Raw genomic sequence first — 2,250 nt, 5'->3', positions numbered from 1 at the left:
AGTGATCCTGTTATCAGCGTGGTCCCGTTAGCAGAGTGATCCTGTTAGCAGCGTGGTCCCGTTAGCAGCGTGGTCCTGTTAGCAGCGTGGTCCCGTTAGCAGAGTGGTCCTGTTAGCAGAGTGGTCCCGTTATCAGCTTGGTCCCGTTAGCAGCATGATGATAATAACGACCGCAGCAACGGACGATGACTGCCCTCCAGAACCAGGTACGGCAGAAAGAACATTCAAAGTTCCCCACGGAACCGAACGGGTCCGTAGAGTTTGGTCCATGCAGGCAGATGGAGGATCATGGAGACGGCTGCCATGACGGGCCGGAGCCTGAACCCGAGGCGGGAAAGGGGCCGAGAACTAAACCACAATGTCGAGGCAGCGACACACAAAAAGTTGAACCGGCGACCTTCTGGTCACAGGCCCACCTTCTTTAACCTCTGCACCACCACTCTCCCACATGTATTTCTTAAAAGTGTAGTTTCCTCAAGTGATGGAGGTGGATTAGAGATAACAGCTAGTCCACCTGCAGCTTAGAATTAGGAGTTACGTCCGTCAGAAATGTCTAAGTATTGTTACCATCAAAGCTACAACAGTGTAAAATTAACATCTTTCATATGCAGCTCTGAAATCTTTGAATGGTTTTAATCTGAAGCGCTCTTTGGCCTGAGGCCTCGTTCAGATCTGTTGTTTAATTCCATCTGGATCGATCAGATTATACATTCAGATTGTGCTGAATAAAAGTCTGAATGGCCTCAATTTTTCAATCTGAGGTCCTTCAAGAAGCTATCTACGAGTAAAATATTAAATAAACCTCATCGTGGACTGACTCTTTAAGATCAGATAATCCAGATTATGTGTTTCAGTCTGTGTGAGGTGCGGGCGTGTAACGGCTCCTTCCTGCTGCAGGTTCAGTCCTCTGTGGCCGTGGGCACTCCGGACTACATTTCCCCAGAGATCCTGCAGGCGATGGAGGACGGGATGGGTCGCTACGGCCCGGAGTGCGACTGGTGGTCTCTGGGGGTCTGCATGTACGAGATGCTGTACGGAGAGACGCCGTTTTACGCCGAGTCTTTGGTGGAAACCTACGGAAAGATCATGAACCACGAGGTCAGAAACACACGAGTTCTCTGTGAATTCTGTCAGTAATCGCTTAGGAGTGTTTCAAGTAATCGGATTACTTCTTAAAAGGAGTCCTGGTGTTTTCAGGTTACAGGTTTGTCTCCAGACTCTCGTCCTACTTCCTTTTTTCTAAATCTGAACGTGTCCCTCAGTGGACGGACGCCTCACTCTGCTCTCCATTTCTGTCTCGTGATTGCACCCCCAGTCCCCCCCTCCCGTCTAAATCCTCCTTGTCTTTGTTCCAGGACCGTTTTCAGTTCCCCTCCCATGTGACTGACGTCTCGGAAGACGCCAAGGATTTGATCCAACGCCTGCTCTGCTCCAGGGAACGTCGGCTCGGACTCAACGGGATCTCAGACTTCAAGAGCCACCCGTTCTTCAACGGGATCGACTGGGACAACATCCGGTCCTTGGAGGCCCCCTACATTCCCGATGTGTCGTCTCCCACCGACACCTCCAACTTCGATGTGGACGATGACGTGCTGAAGAACCCGGTGAGAACCGGACCTGGGGCAGGAAGCAGAACCTGAGCAGATTTGTGTTGACCCTTTTTATTTTTCAGGACATCGCTCCTCCAGTGTCTCACACCGGCTTCACGGGGCAGCACCTCCCCTTCGTTGGCTTCACCTTCACCACCGAGAGCTGCTTCTCTGACCGCTGCTCCTTCAGCCGGGTGGCGCCGGAGGTCCGGCAGAAGGACGGGGTAGACGGGGGGCAGGACGTGGAGGCATTTGAGAACAGGATCCGCCGCCTAGAGCAGGAGAAACAGGAGCTGAACCGCAAACTGCAAGGTGAGCCAGACTTCAGGCCGTCTAATCCTGCAGTGGGTTTCTGCAGAACTCCTTCCTGAGCTCACCTTTGTCCCTCCAGAGTCCACCCAGGCCCTGCAGACTCCAGCTCGAGGAGGAACTCTGACTCGAGACAAGGAGATCAAGAAGCTGAACGAGGAGATCGAACGGCTCAAGAAGAAGCTGGCAGGTCGGTTTCAGCAGCGTCAGTCATCTGACTTCTTAGAGCGTAGTTCGTGACGCTTGGGTCAAAATGCATGTCCAAACGGGTACCTCCATCTTATTAATCAATAAGATTATCACTAACCTCCATCTTATTAATCAATAAGATTATCACTTACCTCCATCTTAT

General features: G+C 51.6%; 1 protein-coding gene across 3 annotated transcripts in view; it reads left to right on the top strand.

Moving 5' to 3' along the window:
* Positions 1-2,250, top strand: part of cdc42bpb (CDC42 binding protein kinase beta (DMPK-like)) — a 47,506-nt gene that overhangs the window by 26,861 nt on the left and 18,395 nt on the right. For all 3 annotated transcript variants that reach the window (XM_037685979.1, XM_037685978.1, XM_037685980.1), the window contains exons 7-10: positions 898-1,098; positions 1,356-1,604; positions 1,673-1,901; positions 1,981-2,088. In XM_037685979.1, coding sequence (XP_037541907.1) covers positions 898-1,098; positions 1,356-1,604; positions 1,673-1,901; positions 1,981-2,088 — 787 coding nt within the window. The remainder of the gene's footprint in view (positions 1-897; positions 1,099-1,355; positions 1,605-1,672; positions 1,902-1,980; positions 2,089-2,250) is intronic.

The sequence above is a fragment of the Nematolebias whitei genome, chromosome 12 (assembly GCF_014905685.2).
Source record: "Nematolebias whitei isolate Nwh7 chromosome 12, NemWhi1, whole genome shotgun sequence".
NCBI classification, from domain to species: domain Eukaryota; kingdom Metazoa; phylum Chordata; class Actinopteri; order Cyprinodontiformes; family Rivulidae; genus Nematolebias; species Nematolebias whitei.
Note: the sequence above shows the minus strand (reverse complement) of the source record. Positions and strands in the feature narration are given on the sequence as shown.